The sequence below is a fragment of the Xenopus tropicalis genome, chromosome 2, assembly GCF_000004195.4.
Source record: "Xenopus tropicalis strain Nigerian chromosome 2, UCB_Xtro_10.0, whole genome shotgun sequence".
Taxonomy (NCBI): Eukaryota; Metazoa; Chordata; class Amphibia; order Anura; family Pipidae; genus Xenopus; species Xenopus tropicalis.
The window spans coordinates 126,608,351-126,624,885 of record NC_030678.2 but is presented as its reverse complement, the minus strand read 5'-3'; the positions used below and the strand labels follow the sequence as shown (position 1 = coordinate 126,624,885).

Below are 16,535 nucleotides of genomic sequence, written 5' to 3'. Positions count from 1 at the left end.
AAGCTCTGTCTTACATTGTGACTGGTTATCCAATATATGAGCAACAATTGTTGGGTTAAAATATTCTCTCTGGACAGCTCTAGCAAGGCTTAATGATATATAACACTACCTAAATTATGGGTTAAGAAAGCATGAGTAAACACATTCCCTTGTAAAACCAAATAAGCACTACATTTCCCATGATATTGTAGCCACTGGTGGGTACAGTTAAAGTGATACTGACATGAAAAAAAAACAACCTTTTGAAAATAATAATGTACATAAATAATTACCTATAAGTCATATTGATCGATTTCTACTGATAGATTTGCTTCTTTAAGTAATTGTTACTTGAAGTTACTAAAGATGGGGCAGTCACTTTGGCAAAACAGCCTTTTCAACCTGTTAGCTATAGTGTCTGTTGCTAACGCACTCCTGCTGCGCAAATATGACAGCCCCGCTCATAGAGGAACATGGGGGAATCTGATGGGTAATGTAAATGCACCAGGTAATACCTGTATGACAGAATTATAAAGCTCACTCAAAGACAATGTTATGATATATTTTTAAAAAAAGTTTCATTTTAGCTGTCAGTATCACTTTAACTTAGTCTCTAGATGAGGTTTTCTTATCAGAACAATGACGACTGTTCCTACTGAGATCTAAAAGGAACTTGGTATCCTAGTGTGTTTTACATTTACAGAATAAAGTGAATCTTTGTAAATAGGTTAGACTGTATAAAGTAGGGATGGGTCTTCTGAAACAAAAGCAGAGTAAGAAAAACAAACAAAACTCTGCGCCTTTCCTTTCTTGTTACTTCTGTTGCCTAAATCTATGTGAACAGATTCAGTTCCTATCGATCATCATAGGTTGCCAGTTTTTGCCAATGGAGAAAATGCCTTATCTGTCATTAATGTAAGAGAAAACTAGGGGCCCACTCTGTGTCATGAAATGCTAGGGGCTAGCTTGTGATTGACCTACAATTTTGTCGTGAAATGCTGAGGGCTACGCGTATTTTGAACGCCAGATTGTGTCATGAAATGCTGGTGCTGGTGATAATTCTGTGAACCTGACCTTGCCTAGAAATATGATGAGGCCATATCCTCATTCCGGGTATTTTTTTTTTTTTTTTGGCTGTCGAAGTAGGTGAACTAATGTGTGTGAGTGGGCATGGTCTTTATTTGCAGAAAGGGATGGGATTATTTTAAACTGTCACACCTGCATTTGCATTTCTATCTCATACCACCTTTCAAATTGCCTATATGTTATGCTAGTAAAAAGAGAAAACTAGTAAAGATAAGAGAAAGGAAAAGCAAAGATGGAAGAACAGAAGTATAGAAGGCCTATTAAAATGTTGGATCCCAGCTTTACATAAATATGTTGAGACCAAGGTATATGTAGGTATAGTATTAAGCCATCATATTTATCTAATGCTTTTTAATCCTTGGTGTGAAGAGGTTTTATACGGACATATACATATAGTTACATAGAGTTGAAAAAAGACAGTCCATCAAATTCAACCCTTCCAAGTAAAACCAGCACCCATAAACCTATACTGATCTATCTATACACTAACCTACATAAACTATATATACCAACATCAATACTAACTGTAGATTTTAGTATCACAATAGCCTTGGATACTATGCTTGTTCAAGAACTCATCCAAGCCCCCTTAAAGGCATTAACAGAATCTGCCATCACAACATCACTAGAAAGGGCATTCCCCAACCTCACTGCCGTCACCGTGTGGGGAGCTGTAAAAAAAAAGATGGTGTGGTACTATGGCAGAAGTAAAATTATTGGCCTTGATATAGGGGATGATATATACATATATTGGACTATTTTCAGTAAAGCATTCAATAGAAAGTTCTAGTGTCAATATACTATGAGTTCAATCTGTGATCAGGCGGCCACAGAGGAATGCTCATGAATAGTGCAAGCAGCTGAGGGAGTGTCCGGTATTGCATTTGTGTGTCCTGAATTGTTAGCTTGGGTTTGGACGGTAACCTGGTCCAAAAATTACTCAGGCTAATTTGGTATATGATTCATTTAATGTTTTTTATTCAGTTGGTTAATTTAGGTATTTTTTAGGTCTTTCACCGAGGGAATGTAGTTATGTTCAAACCCGAGTCAAAGAAATAGGGCTTGCATTTAAACTGAGTTCACATCTGTACAGAAAGCAACAAAGGGTGACTAAGGTGATTTCTACTGCCACTTTTTTTATGCTTTAGCACAGTGGCAGTTAGAACCCCATGTGTACCATTAGTGTAAAACCTAAATATAGCAGGTGTATAGTATTATAGCTGCTATAGATCCCAAAATGTTAACTTTCATTGTTTCTGAGAGTAAAAAGCCAGGTTTACTCTAGGAAACTCACAATACTTATTTAAAGGGAGCGACAAATAGACAGCCCAATTTTTGATGTGATATGATCCTTAACCTAGTATGCAAAGTAGACTATTATTTTCACTTAGTGAGCTGGCCCATTTTCTTTAATACTTGCTATACTTGGCAACTTCTGACTGCTTTATTTGCACACTGTGCCTAAGGCATTATGCAACAGGTCTAAATGAGCATTTGATTTCATTACGCATGGCACATATTATTAGCAACAGTGACTATTCTACGGTATAATTAGAAGCATATACCCAAAGATGCCATTGTTACCAGTTTCATCACAGGTTACATAGTTACATAGTTACATAGGGTTGAAAAAAGACCAGTGTCCATCAAGTTCAACCCATCCAAGTAAACCCAGCACACCTAACCCACACCTACCAATCTATACACTCACATACATAAACTATAAATACAACCACTAGTACTAACTGTAGATATTAGTATCACAATAGCCTTGGATATTCTGATTGATCAAGAACTCATCCAGGCCCCTCTTAAAGGCATTAACAGAATCTGCCATTACCACATCACTAGGAAGGGCATTCCACAACCTCACTGCCCTCACCGTGAAAAACCACCTACGCTGCTTCAAATGGAAGCTCCGTTCCTCTAATCTAAAGGGGTGATCTCTGGTGCGTTGATTGTTTTTATGGGAAAAAAGAACATCCCCCAACTGCCTATAATCCCCTCTAATGTACTTGTACAGAGTAATCATGTCCCCTCGCAAGCGCCTCTTTTCCAGAGAAAACAACCTCAACCTCGACAGTCTCACCTCATAGTTTAAATCTTCCATCCCCTTAACCAGTTTAGTTGCACGTCTCTGCACTTTCTCCAGCTCATTAATATCCCTCTTAAGGACTGGAGCCCAAAACTGCACCGCATACTCCAGGTGAGGCCTTACCAGGGACCTATAAAGGGGCAAAATTATGTTCTCATCCCTTGAGTCAATGCCCTTTTTTATACAAGACAGCACTTTATTTGCTTTAGTAGCCACAGAATGACACTGCCTGGCATTAGACAACTTGTTATCAACAAAAACCCCTAGATCCTTCTCCATTGAGGATACCCCCAACACACTACCATTCAGTAGATAGTTTGCGTTTATATTATTTCTACCAAAGTGCATAACTTTGCACTTATCAACATTGAACCTCATTTTCCAGTTTGCTGCCCAGTTATCTAATTTTGTCAAATCGCTCTGCAAAGTGGCAGCATCCTGCATGGAACTTATAGTTTTGCACAATTTTGTGTCATCAGCAAAAATAGAAACAGTACTCTCTATGCCCACCTCCAGGTGACCAAAGGTTAGATTGCACTGGTAACCTGTAAAACCTATCTGCCCATTATTGCCCACAAACTGCTTTATTCAATCAATATTCTAGGAAGGTGCTTCTCATATAGAACTTTTTTTTTTTTTAATGAAGATGCTGATCCATATACTGCAATTTAAAAAACATTTTTTTTTACTTGCCTGGTGCAAGAAAGAATGAGTAACACCAAAATATGTCATTTGACTTGACGTATCATTTATTTATATGCTTTTCATGTAAAATCTTTTCTTTATTGTGTTGACTTTGCTTTTAGTTCTGTGTTTTTTTTTTTATCATAAACTGGCCTGTATAGTGTATTGATAAATCAAATTTTCTAACCTGCCCAATATCCATAGCATATAGATGTCTGCCAAGCTCGGAGGGGTTCCATGCACATACTAAGGACATTATTGAAATGTATATGGCTAGATTAACTTGCCATTGTATATAAATGCTTCTAAAGCATTTGAATTTTCTATTGCTACTGCGCCTATAAATCCGGTCCAACTCTGTGCGTCTTTTGCTACTGCAGCCCTTGTTTATAAGTTTGCCTGAAAATGACAGTGTCCAATATACCCACAACATATTTATTAAAAAAAAAGTTTTTATTGCAAAACATTAGCATGTCTTTTTTTTTTTTTTCTTTCATAAATATATATAGCTGTTTAGCTGTCTATCCCCTACACTTGTGTGAAATTCTTTGCAGTACATGTACTTCATACTTGGAATGCATGTTATGTTAGAGGCTTATAGAGGATCTGCCCCTTTCTGTTCATTTTATATTTATTCATATGTCTATTGCTATTAGACAAAATAGCAACATGATCGGTTTGGCTCTAGGTGAATAATATTCATATGTATTATAGTTTATTTCTTAACTTCTTGGTACTTTGGGGCTTAAAAGTGCTCATTCATAATATGATTTATTATTATTAACACCCCATTATTCCTATATTATTTATCATTGTCATGATACCTATATATATTACAGCGATCAAGCAAACACACTATTTTATGTGACATAAACTAAAGGTATGAAAAGAGCTGGATGGGTTGGGAAGCACTTTTGGACTGGAGTAAAGATAAGAAATTAGCATGATTTGCAGTGCAGGTGGCTAATTCAGTGGCAAATTGAGTTACAGGGACATGGATAGGATCTCCTGAAGAAAAGCATTGGCTTCCTTTTATATAAACACTGTAGTGGCATTGGTTGGAGTATTTTGTGAAATCATTGGTTGGAGTATTTTGAGAATCATTACACGGCTTTTTTTACTTGGCTCTAAAAGAAGGGCACCAGTGAAATCTTCTCTTGATCATTTTATGAAATAAGTTACTATAGTGGATAAACACATACGTGAGGAGCCCAAAAGAAATAACTTCCTCCTGTCTCCTTAAAAGTACATATCAAGTTCTGCCTATAATTTGCAACACAAATTACAAATTATTTGTATTACATATTGGGTAATGTTGCATAATGTTTTTATAATGGTAACTTTGGCTTCAATGTTACCTTATTTTTAACTCAAACAGTTGCTGTGGGCTCCCTTAGATTCTCTTGGCTAAAGTAAGAAAGGTTTGAAGAGAATTACTTGGAGTTTTCAAGCTCAGGTGACAATAAATAAGTGGAATTTGTAATGGGAAACCATTTATTGTGCTAGTGAAAACATTTGCTGATGGGGTGATTGAATAGTGTGGTATGCCTGTTATTGACAATCTTTGGGGAGGGCCATTTGATTGCACCAGATAATGTAGAGCATTGCTCTCTAAAGGTGTACTATGTAGTAGGCCAGTAATACGAACAGGTCACAAATATTTGTTTGTGGAACTCTTGAAAAGGGTGTGGGGCATATAACTTCCTTGGGCAATGTCCATGGTAAATTCTAGTAGAACCTACCTCCCATAGGCTGTCTCTGTAGGATGTGAAAGTTGTAGTTGTGCTCCAAAATAAGTGACGTTTATATTCTTTAAATGTTTAATCCCCTAAGGGGGACAATTTATTAACCTCACCTCCTCCCAGTGCTTAAATGTCCCTGCTCCAATTAAAATCAATCCTGCGTGCACAATAGACACCTCTTTTGAGGTCTTCATAGTTGGAGAGAGAAGGAGTGCTCAGAGGGGGTGGAGCTTCACAATAGACTAGGAAGTCTGTAAAAGAGCTGTAGCTCAGCTGATTGTTGAAATAAATCTGCATACAGGCTGAAAGGTATGTTATTCTGGGGCTGTACAGAGTAAAAGTGAGATTAAAAAAACTTTACTTATTCTATATGGTTCCCATTAGTACTGCTTCAGGACCTTGGTCCCTGGAGAATACTGTTCCCAGGAAACCCCACCATCATGACTTTATTATAAAATGTTCCTATGTAGTATGTTTTGCTGAAGTAGGGGAGATGCACCATTGATGAACTTGATTTGCAACATTTTCTACTCTGGTACAATATGAAGATAATAGGTTACTGTCTGGGGACTGGAAAAGAAATTGAGAGAAATATGCACAAAACGAAGTAGATGAAAAGTAGGTGTGTCCTATATACATGTTTGTTTTTTTAGCTCATTTTTGTGTCCCTGAATCGCATGCATTGTAGGAAGTTAGTCTGTCCCTACTTTTTGGGCAGCCAGCAGCTTGAGGGACCTCACATGGGAGTGCAGTTTTTTTCACTGTTAAAGGAGAACTAAAGTCAAATAACAAATAAAGTAGGGTAGAAATGTTGTGCATTATGTTTTGGGCCTCTGTATAAGCCCAAAGCAACCACAGCCCTTTAGCAGGGAAGATCTGTGCCTCCAAAGATACCCATCTTCTTTTCTGCTGATTCACTACACATGCTCTGTGCTGCTGTCACTTACCTGAGCTTAGGGACTGACAATATAAGCCTGATTAGTAATTAATACAGATAATTACTACATGGCTGCTCAGAAGGCAATGCAATTATTTTTAGAATTTAATGCTTGATAATTTGTGACAACCCCTAAGCTTGACTTCTCAGCAGCTGTTCAGAGCACACTGAGCATGTGAGTGTCACAGACACTTGTAACAGAATTCAGTATAGAGATGGTGACCCCCTGTGACAAGTTTGAAGTCCTGCTGTTGAGATGCTGAAACTTTAGGCTGGTGCAATAAGTTCAGTATATAAAACATGGCATTTTTAGCCATTCATTTTAAGGGTTTAGTTCTCCCATGTGGAGCTTCAGTTAAGCTGTATCAATTGTTAATCTTTTTTTATTGCATAGGCAAAGGTAAAAATATGTAATATTTTAAAGGCCACATACTATGGGCTTTAGGCTATTGTCCCATGGGGAGATTAGTTGCCCGCGATAAATCTCTGTTACCACAGGCTACTAATCTCCCCAAAAAGCCTTTCCACCGGAAATAAAAGGAATCACCAGTGGAAAGACCTATAAATTGCTTCAATTTTCCGAAGTTACAGGAAATTTCCTTTGGTAGGCGACTTAGCATGACTTCGGAAAACCGAAACGACACGCAGGCCTTTCCATCGCCGATTCCCTTTATTGCTGGTGGAAAGGCTTTTTGGGGACATTATTCGCCTGCGGTAGAAGGAATGAGCATTAAAATGTTGAATATTTTTAACTTTAAAAATGAGTAAGCCTTTTTATTTTAATATCCCTAAAAAATTCTAAACAACTCCTTTTTAAAAAAGAAGCTAAAACATGTGGCTAAAACCAGTCACCTTCTTATCTACTGTGAAGCTAGAATAGGAAGCTGGTCAAAGAACTATCTATTAAGCATGCCTGATTGATATCTATTAGAGCAGGAGGCAGCAAGCATCCACAGTAGATACCTCTTTGACCAACTTCCTATTGAAAGGAGAGGAAAGGTTCAGTATACTAAAGGGGATAGAGATTTATGCTAGATAAAGAAGTGACTGGTTTCTGCAGTATAGTTTAGCATCTGTCTTAGAAAGGATGTCAGACTTAGGGGGTCCATTTATCAAAGTCTGAATTTCGATAATTTCTGATGTGCGTTAAAAGCGCTAAAATTTTGCATTGTGGTCATACGAAAATATTGTGGTAAGATCCAAAATTTTTGCATCCGAACAATTGTAAACGGCGCAAAAATCTTTCTGACTTTGATCCTTCAGTGCATGATTTTGGAAGCCTCCCATAGGACTCAATGGCACTCTGCAGCTCCAACCTGGCCAAAGGAAAGTCACGATACCGAAGCATTAATGAATTCTGAAACTTTCGTACTCGTCGCACAAATTGTCGCTAAGTACAAAAACAAAATTTACGAAAAAAATCGCAGAAAAAACTCAGGTCTAGAAGTTAGAAAAAAAAATTAAATTTTTTTGTAATTGGACCCAATCGTACATTGATAAATGGGCCCCTTGGTATAGGGAGACAGATATATTCTTTTGGGGGCTGTTTAGGGATTTAAAATGAAAAAAAAAATTTGTTATTCTTTAAGGATTAACCTTTTTAGTGCCATAGGACGTAGATTCTACGTCCTAGGTACCAAGGGACCAAAGTGCCATAGAACGTAGAATCTACGTCCTACAGCACTAACGGGTTTACAAGCGCTGCGCTCGCTTTTAAAGCAGCGCTTGTAAAGCCTGCACAACCCCCTAGGCAACGAGCATAAGAGGTCATACTTACCGATCCGGGTCCCCCAGCGCCGCCGATCCGGGTCCTCAGCCAATGACAGCAGTGGACACGCATTGATGACGTGTCCACTGCTGTCCCTTTAATTGTCGCCGCCCCCGCCGTCGCCTCTTCACTCTGCTGCCACGTGAGACTGCTGGAGCCCCCCTGCTGCCTTCCTGCTGCCTTCCTGCCAGATTGGTCGCCCTGATCGCCTGCCTGCATTGTGTAAGCTGAACTACAACTCTCTAACCACTGTTTATTTTGCTTATTTCTATCTCAACTGTCTAAAATTTTTTTTTTTTTTTTTTCCATTTGTTCTTCTATCTTTGTCATTATTACACTTTTGTACACATACACACTTATTTACAACTTTCCCAAGCACACACAGACACTTACACACACACTTACACTTACACTTTTTTTTTTTTTTTTTTTTTTTTTTTTCTTTCTTTTCTTTTCTTTCTTTCTTTGCTTTCTCTGGCAGTCTTTTTTTTTTTACTAAAACTTTATTTCTGATCTTGCTCTATAATTATCTGATTTATTTGGTTGCATTTTAGTGTTTTTTTTGCATTTTCATAATTGATTTCTGTTTTTGAATTATTCTATTGCACTATAACTTTTGTATTGCTATTGGGTGCTGAATTTGCAGTGACGTTGGTGGATCCAGGGCTCTGACCACCGATTTCATTGCAATAATTGTTCTTCTGTTGGTTTGAGCGGTTTTTATTTGAATTTACTGATTTTATGGTGTTTTATCTTTGCATTGTTCTTTATTGTGTATTTAGTGCCCCCAAAAGGTTGCTTTTGCAGTGACATTGGTGGATCCAGGGCTCTGACCACCGATTTCATTGCAATTATTGTTCTTTGATTGCTTTTAGTGGTTTTATTCCATTTTAACTTCATTTGATTTCAGTTGTTCTAGAAAGGTCCAGAGGTGCTAAGATTGTTCTGGTAGTTTCTATTGCCAAGGGTTAGGCTGATGCCACACATGGCGTAGGGCTGATTTTTTCAGCAAGTGGAAAAACGCTTGCCGAAAATTCAGCCCTACGCCTGCTACTTGTTCCTGCACCCGAATGAATGGGATACGCTCGGGTGCAGGCACATGTAGCCGATATACGCATGAAAACGCGAGACTTTGCATTCTCACGCGTTTTCATGCGTATGTCGGCTACATGTGCCTGCACCCGAGCGTATTCCATTCATTCGGGTGCAGGCAAAAAAAAAAAGGGGTGCATAGAGTGCAGCCCCAATATTATGCATTTTCAGGTTTGGCGGCCATGTACTTATGTGCACCCATACATATGGGGTATCGTTTTATTCAGGGGAACTTGCAGATTTATGGTTAGTAAGTTTTTGGTAGTTGCCATGGAGATTTTGGGGAGAAATCTAGGTTTGTATCTGGTTTTTCCTTGATTTCTGACCAAAGCGTGACTTCTGCAAGGGACTGCGGCCACAATTTTCCATGTAGAAAGAGAAGAGTGGTGTCTCTGAATAGCTGAAGGTGTGCACTTTTTGGAAATATATAGTTTGCGGGGGTTATTTCATCAGGTATGGGGGTGTTTAGACTAAATAACTGCAGGTAGAGCAAAGCCCCCCGTTATGCATTGCCCCTGTTAGGGGGCATTTGGTGGCCACGTCTTTATGTGCACCCATACATATGGGGTATCGTTTTATTCAGGGGAACTTGCAAATTGAGGTTTAGTAAGTTTTTGGTAGTTGCCATGGAGATTTTGGGGAGAAATCTAGGTTTTTTATCTGGTTTTTCCTTGATTTCTGACCAAAATCTAGGTTTGTATCTGGTTTTTCCTTGATTTCTGACCAAAGCGCTGACTTCTGCAAGGGACTGCGGCCACAATTTTCCATGTAGAAAGAGAAGAGTGGTGTCTCTGAATAGCTGAAGGTGTGCACTTTTCGTAAATATATAGATTGTGGGGGTTATTTCACAGGTGGGGGGTTAACACTGAAAAACTGCAGGTAGTGCACATAGAGCGCAGCCCCCAAAATTTCAACTGAAATTGCCCTTATGCATTGCCCCTGTTTTGGGGCATTTGGTGGCCACGTCTTTATGTGCACCCATACATATGGGGTATCGTTTTATTCAGGGGAACTTGCAGATTAATGGTTAGTAAGTTTTTGGTAGTTGCCATGGAGATTTTGGGGAGAAATCTAGGTTTGTATCTGGTTTTTCCTTGATTTCTGACCAAAGCGCTGACTTCTGCAAGGGACTGTGGCCACAATTTTCCATGTAGAAAGAGAAGAGTGGTGTCTCTGAATAGCTGAAGGTGTGCACTTTTTGGAAATATATAGTTTGTGGGGGTTATTTCACAGGTATGGGGGTGTTTAGACTAAATAACTGCAGGTAGAGCACAGCCCCCCCCTTATGCATTGCCCCTGTTTGGGGGCATTTGGTGGACACGTCTTTATGTGTACCCATACATATGGGGTATCGTTTTATTCAGGGGAACTTGCAGATTGATGTTTAGTAAGTTTTTGGTAGTTGCCATGGAGATTTTGGGGAGAAATCTAGGTTTGTATCTGGTTTTTCCTTGATTTCTGACCGATGCGCTTACTTCTGCAAGGGACTGCGGCCACAATTTTCCATGTAGAAAGAGGAGAGTGGTGTCTCTGAATAGCTGAAGGTGTGCACTTTTCAGAAATATATAGTTTGTGGGGGTTATTTTACAGGTAGGGGGGGTTAACACTGAAAAACTGCAGGAAGTGCACATAGAGCACAGCCCCCAAAATTTCAACTGAAATTGCCCTTATGCATTGCCCCTGTTTTGGGGCATTTGGTGGCCACGTCTTTATGTGTACCCATACATATGGGGTATCGTTTTATTCAGGGGAACTTGCAGATTGATGTTTAGTAAGTTTTTGGTAGTTGCCATGGAGATTTTGGGGAGAAATCTAGGTTTGTATCTGGTTTTTCCTTGATTTCTGACCAATGCGCTGACTTCTGCAAGGGACTGTGGCCACAATTTTCCATGTAGAAAGAGAAGAGTGGTGTCTCTGAATAGCTGAAGGTGTGCACTTTTTGGAAATATATAGTTTGCGGGGGTTATTTTACAGGTAGGGGGGGTTAACACTGAAAAACTGCAGGAAGTGCACATAGAGCGCAGCCCCCAAAATTTCAACTGAAATTGCCCTTATGCATTGCCCCTGTTTTGGGGCATTTGGTGGCCACGTCTTTATGTGTACCCATACATATGGGGTATCGTTTTATTCAGGGGAACTTGCAGATTGATGTTTAGTAAGTTTTTGGTAGTTGCCATGGAGATTTTGGGGAGAAATCTAGGTTTGTGTCTGTTTTTTCCTTGATTTCTGACCAATGCGCTGACTTCTGCAAGGGACTGCGGCCACAATTTTCCATGTAGAAAGAGGAGAGTGGTGTCTCTGAATAGCTGAAGGTGTACACTTTTCAGAAATATATAGTTTGTGGGGGTTATTTTACAGGTAGGGGGGGTTAACACTGAAAAACTGCAGGAAGTGCACATAGAGCGCAGCCCCCAAAATATCAACTGAAATTGCCCTTATGCATTGCCCCTGTTTTGGGGCATTTGGTGGCCACGTCTTTATGTGTACCCATACATATGGGGTATTGTTTTATTCAGGGGAACTTGCAGATTGATGTTTAGTAAGTTTTTGGTAGTTGCCATGGAGATTTTGGGGAGAAATCTAGGTTTTTTATCAGTTTTTTCCTCGATTTCTGACCAAAGCGCTGACTTCTGCAAGGGACTGCGGCCACAATTTTCTATGTAGAAAGAGAAGAGTGGTGTCTCTGAATAGCTGAAGGTGTGCACTTTTCAGAAATATATAGTTTGTGGGGGTTATTTCACAAGTAGGGGGGGTTAACACTGAAAAACTGCAGGTAGTGCACATAGAGCACAGCACCCACATTTTTAGCTGTAATTGCCCTTGTGCATTGCCCCTGCTTTGGAGTGTTTGGTGCCCATGTCTTTATGTGCACCCATACATATGGGGCATCATTTTATTCAGTAGAAATTTGTCTTTCAAATTTGCCTTTGTTAGAAAATTTTTATGAGATTTTTTTTTGTCAAATCCACATTTGATCATGCGTCCAAGTTTACGTTTTAGAAAAAAAAAAAAATGTCAAAAAAACTTCCAAATTTCACAATGCACTGACAAAAGGTATTTGGCTTTTTAGTGAAAACTACATTGCACCTAGAAACCTGAAGGTCTGTAGTTTCTAAAGATACCAAACATGAGGGGATATTTTAGATTTACATATAAGTTATGCTGCATCAACTGTTACAAGCGCTTTTCCGCTTTGTTCTGGTGTGATATTGTACTAAGTATTGCTTTAGTTTGGGGGTTACTTCTGGACAGGAACTGTGGGGTACCACCACATATTTGGTATCGTTGGACTTGGGAGTATCAGGGCTTTTACAAACAACAAAAAAAAGTTTGTAAAATTAACTTTTCTATGGAAAAAAAACTCAAAATATACAGAAATTTTTCATAATTTTATTTTTTTTTTACATAATTCACCCAAAATACACATCATATCTCCAGAAAAGTTATAAAATTTGGTATGTATGTCGAAGCCCAATTAGTGACGAAAAAAACGATATATAATTTCCCTAGTTTCATGGAGGTTTTCCTACCAAAAAACATTGTTAAAGCGAATGAGTACAAAATGCTTAAAAAACGTCTGGCACTGGGGGGAACCGAAATGACGAATTCGGCTGGCACTTAAAGGGTTAAATTAGACATATGCATTTGTATTCAACATAAAGCCAATAAACAGAGCTTACGTTAAAATCCAGCCTTTGGTCAAAACAAAAAGAAGCATGTTTCCACTCAGAATAACCTACTGTAGCAACATTCCAAAGCAGTGTATGTGACTGTCTCCAGTTATTGAGCTTATGTTGAATTTACAGAAATATAATAAACATGCTGAACATAGCAGTTTTTATACCAATGTTTTACCTAACAATGAAGTGCCAGTGAGATCTATAAATATCTGCAAGTGTTTTTTTCCATTTTCATTTGCTTTGTCCTATAATGATATTTACTGCATTTCTCCCTTAGTATTGCTCTTAAAGGAACTGTATACCATACAGTAGCTGGAATGTTACAGTATTGAAAAAAAAAAAATTAACCTAAACCAATGATTGACTGGGGCTATTGTTGTTTAAAGGCATTCTTTGCATAGTATGGTGAAGACAGGAAATTCTTGGATAGTTTGCTATTGGTCTTCATTTTTAATTGTTTGTGGTTTTACAGTTATTTAGGATTTTTCTGCATGCCTCCCTTGGAATTGTAACTTAAACGGTTCTTCAACAACTAGAGAAAACTTTTAATTGCAGTCTGAAGAGAACAAATATCTATAACATATTAAAAGTTAATGTAAAGTTTAACTTTAACAACTAATAGTTATTGGTTGCTATATAATTAGCCCTCAGTGCAGGATTATTTGCCAAAGCTGACTGTTAATAGTAGCAAAATAAAGCTGAAATGCAGCAATTATATATAACTCTTGTTTATACGATTAAATATCTCGTCAACCAACCAACCAGTCAGTATATTGAATTGTCACCATAAATAATTACTTTCTTGTGACTGATGCTACTTTTAATTCAGGCATTCAGCAAATTTATCTGCTAACCAGGTTTATAGTATAGTTTGAGAAATAAATAGGATTTAGTAAATCTTAGCATTCATCCAATAATTTAGTTCAATATTAACTTTGCCATACACAAGACCAATCCACCCTGGGGGGTGGTTTGGGGAAGAGAGAACCTCCTTATGTGGATACATACCTGTCTGTAACTGAGATGTTTAGATGTTGCCTTTGGGGATTTGTCAAAATAGGAATCGTCAGTAAGCTGATTGATGCCATTTTAGGAGATTTGGGCAAACCTGCTGTGGGAGATAGAGACTGGAGTAGAACAAACCAGACCAAATGTATGAACAGTTTTAGCATAGTCTCTGTGTGCACCCAAGGGAACTGAATTCTACTAAATTTGTCACAGGACATTGCTGTCACTGCTGGACCATAGCAGATTAGATAGGGAGCTTCAATAAAGGGGCTAATTTTAAAGGAGAATGCAAGTCAAAATTTAAAAAGCATACTGCCCAATAGTCCTCCTATTGTTTAGTTAAAAAACGCCACACTTTTGGCTCACCTAATCAAATATTTACTCAGTAACACTTACTTCACATTTTCTAGAACAGGCAGCCATCTCTAAAAAGGTATTCTCCCTTCCTTTCCCTCCTTGCTTCATACTGCACATGTGTTTCATTCCCTCCCCCCCTCCCCTCTGCCAGATCCGCTTCTGATTGGCTGGTGGGCATGTGTAGCTCAGAACAGCAGACAGGATCAAGTTACACACATGCTCAGAGAATAGGAAGGCTGCCGCTGGCAGCCTACAGGAAGGACAGAGATATTTCAGTGATGTCACTGTAGTCTTCACACTGCTGTAGGCTTCCAGCACCATATCTCAGAGAAACAAGCAGGGATCTGGGAATTTAGATATGCAGTAAGTACTTAAAAAGAATGCCTTTAGACTTACTTTTAATTTATATTAACCTTTCATTGTCCTTTAAAGATAATAATTTTTAGCCCAAAGTGAAAGCTGATAAATATACTTTTTATTATTGCGTGCAAGATTATTGGGGTTTCCAAGTATGATATATGTCTCCTTTTAAGTGCCACATCCAAACATGTTGACCTATCCAGTCTGCATGTGGGTTGTTACAGGTCATTGCAATTTAGCAAGTTTCACTAACATCTATCCTATTTCCCTGTAGAATGATAATGAGAAGTCTGATTTAAGGACCTCCCCGTTATTTTGTTACACAGGTATGGGACCCATTATCCAAAATGCTTGGGACCAGGGGTTTTTTCCGGATAAGGGGGTCTTTCCATAATTCAGATCTCCTACCTTAAGTCTGCTAAAAAAAATATTTAAACAGTAATTAAATCGAATAGGATTGTTTTGGCTCCAATAAGGATTAATTATATCTTAGTTGGGATCAAGTACAAGGTACAGTTTTATTATTACAGAGAAAAAGGAAACCATTTCTAAAAATGTGAATTATTTGATGAAAATTGAGTCAATGAGAGATGAACTTTCTGGCTAATGGGTTTCCGGATAAGGGGTCTGATACCTGCACTGTATTCTAGTGGGATGATTGGTGGCTTGGGCCGCTTTTTTATGTATTGAATTTCTGTTGGACAATTAGCATATTTGTGTAGTGGTATAATTAGAAGTAGAACTAGACTGGAAAGATGAACAGTTTTACTAACATTTATTTTGGTAATGTATTTTCATACATTTTATAAACAAGCATTTTTTTACAGATATGCTTTTCTCTGTAAATACATGTTTAGCTTGTTCTTGCTGAGCAAGGTCAATTTAATATATGAAGGAATGGTGCATCAAATTACAGGGAACCCCCATATCCAGTAAACAGTCCCAAGCATTTAGGATTTTGGATCTGAACATTTGCAGATAAGTGGAGAAAAAAAAGAAAAGATCTGTATAATTCTTTTACAGTGCAAGTTACCAAAGGCTCGTGTGAGTTAAGTGCCTTGTCTTTTTATAGGCTGAGCAGTTTTCAACAGGTGCAACCAGAATAATATACCACTCCTAAATTCTTTTGCTGTATAGAATTTTTTTTTTGCATTTTACATGCTGTCAGAACTCTGCTCGGCATCTAGATTCCAGGTGCAATATCCCCCATCAGCCCATAATCATAGAACACAGAATGTTCCTCCTCTTTCTCCTCACCCTCCTATGTCTGAACTGCCAACAGTTTCTGGGTGGGTCAATGTCATTAGCTGTAGTTATTTTTAAAGAGCCAAGAGGTGAGGTTTGTTCGTGCAAAGGCAGAAAGAGGGCGTTTGTTTGCAGAGCTGACATCAAAGTGTACCTTTCTGCCTACTGACTAAAGCAGGTAACCTTTCCAGCCACACACAGGCACATAGTTTTGTTCATGCAATATTGCTTTTTTACAGTATACTCTCAGGGCTTTCTGCAGATTTTATGTGATTTCTGTTGGACTTTGGAGTTTTGGACTTAGATAAACACTTTTTTATAGCAGCACAAAGCAATCATATTTTTTACTTGCTGTTGTAGGATAATATCAACGTCTTTCTGCGAGCCTGTGAGACACTTGGATTAAAAGAAGCGCAACTTTTTCACCCTGGGGATCTTCAGGATTTATCGTCTCGAGTCACAGTTCGGTAAGTCTTCCGGCTTTGCTTGGAATGGAAAACTG

General features: G+C 38.5%; 1 protein-coding gene across 15 annotated transcripts in view; it reads left to right on the top strand.

Moving 5' to 3' along the window:
- lmo7 (LIM domain 7 protein) overlaps positions 1 to 16,535 on the top strand; it is a 115,994-nt gene that overhangs the window by 37,689 nt on the left and 61,770 nt on the right. For all 15 annotated transcript variants that reach the window (XM_031897103.1, XM_031897102.1, XM_031897101.1 and 12 more), the window contains exon 5: positions 16,394 to 16,500. In XM_031897103.1, the coding sequence (XP_031752963.1) occupies positions 16,394 to 16,500 (107 nt within the window). The remainder of the gene's footprint in view (positions 1 to 16,393; positions 16,501 to 16,535) is intronic.